This window comes from Austrofundulus limnaeus, unplaced genomic scaffold, assembly GCF_001266775.1.
Source record: "Austrofundulus limnaeus strain Quisiro unplaced genomic scaffold, Austrofundulus_limnaeus-1.0 Scaffold230, whole genome shotgun sequence".
Taxonomy (NCBI): Eukaryota; Metazoa; Chordata; class Actinopteri; order Cyprinodontiformes; family Rivulidae; genus Austrofundulus; species Austrofundulus limnaeus.
The window spans coordinates 851,951-853,540 of NW_013952632.1; the positions used below are offsets into that span (position 1 = coordinate 851,951).

Here is a 1,590-nt window from a genome sequence, read left to right on the forward strand (position 1 = left end):
TGGTGGCATCAGCCATCTTCTACGGAGTGGTCTGTTGGGGCAWCAGCATCTCCACTGCTGACAGGAAGAGACTGAACAAGATCCTCAGGAAATCCAGCTCTGTCCTGGGGTGTCCTGTTGACCCAGTGGAGGTGGTGGCAGAGACGAGAATGAGGACTAAGCTCCAGCGCATGCTGACATACCCTTCCCACCCCATGCACCTCTCTCTGACAGCACTGAGCAGCTCCTTCAGCGCCTGGCTGCGGCACACTAAGTGCGTGAAGGAAAGATACCGCAGGTCTTTCCTTCCAGCCGCCGTCAGACTGTACAATACCCACTGCTCTAAGTAGTTCACCACTCTCTACTACAGGCAATAAACCTGGAAATTGTTTATTTATTTATYTTTCGAATAATACTGTTTTTTAGTTTTTCTGTATTCACTTGATTTTACTGTGTATATATAGTTTTTCAAATTGGTTTTGCTTTTCTGCTTTTCTGCTTTTTATACTGCTTTAACAATGTAAATTTCCCCACTGCGGGATTAATAAAGGAATATCTTATCTTATCTTATCTTATATGAAGTGGGAGCTGAAAAGACCAGATCCCCTCTGTGTACCAGCCTGGACCGTGATGAGGTCCAGTCCAAGCAACATAAGTGAATGTTTGATTTGAGGTGGTCTGCGTTGACGCAGCCCCCCGGAGTGTTGGGAGGCAGAAGTGTTGCAGAAAGTTACTCCGTTGCTTCCAGCTGTCTCCATTGCTGATTCCAGTGCTTTCAGATCTGGTGCGTGCAGCTGAGAGCTGTTGGTTCGTTTTCAGGTGAAGTGCGTTAAAACTGGCTTGAACCGGGCGATAGCTCAACCTGAAGGCACAATTGAAACCCAAATAAAAAAAACGTGAAAATAAAGCCAACAATACAATTATTATGTAGTTATAACACCACAATATAAGAAATACAGAAACAGCTTTATTCAAAGTTTAGTGACTTGTTGATGGCAGCTGACTCTGGAAACCACACTGTGCTGGTTTTATTGGATTTAACTTCAGCTTTTGATACTGTGGATCACAAACTGTTCTTATCAACAGACAGATTTGTTTGGTATTTCTGGCGCTGTGTTAAACTGGTTCACCTCTTATTTATCTGAAAGGTTTTTTACTGTTTACTGTTATTCTGATGTTGAACTGCTGTCTTATGGAGTGCCCCAAGGTACAGTGTTGGGCCCAGTCCTCTTTTTATTGTACCTATATCTTTTAGGAGGTATTTTACAACATTACAGTAATGTGTCAAATCACCTGTATGCTGATGACAGACAGTTGTTCTGTTCCTTTCAAGCCACTGAGTTCTACAAACCGTCTGAACTCGTTTAAAATAAAAATATGGCTGAACAATAACTACCTGCAGTTAAATGCAAACAAGACTGAGACTCATTATTGCCCTTGATGATAAAATCCCTGTAATCAGTCAGCATCTTGCTTTTTTAACTCCTTCAGTGAAAAAAAAAAGTCTCAGAAATCTGGGTGTTGTCTTCGACAGCTCCTTGTCTTTTGACACTCATTATAAAATCTTAGTATGGAACTATTTTTAATCATCTGAGAAATACAAGCTGAGAA

General features: G+C 41.6%; 1 protein-coding gene across 1 annotated transcript in view; it reads left to right on the forward strand.

Moving 5' to 3' along the window:
- Positions 1-149: 149 nt before the first annotated feature.
- LOC106525511 (alpha-tectorin-like) overlaps positions 150-1,590 on the forward strand; it is a 6,291-nt gene continuing 4,850 nt past the window's right edge. The window contains exon 1 of the mRNA XM_014019778.1: positions 150-296. Within this exon, the coding sequence (XP_013875232.1) occupies positions 150-296 (147 nt within the window). The remainder of the gene's footprint in view (positions 297-1,590) is intronic.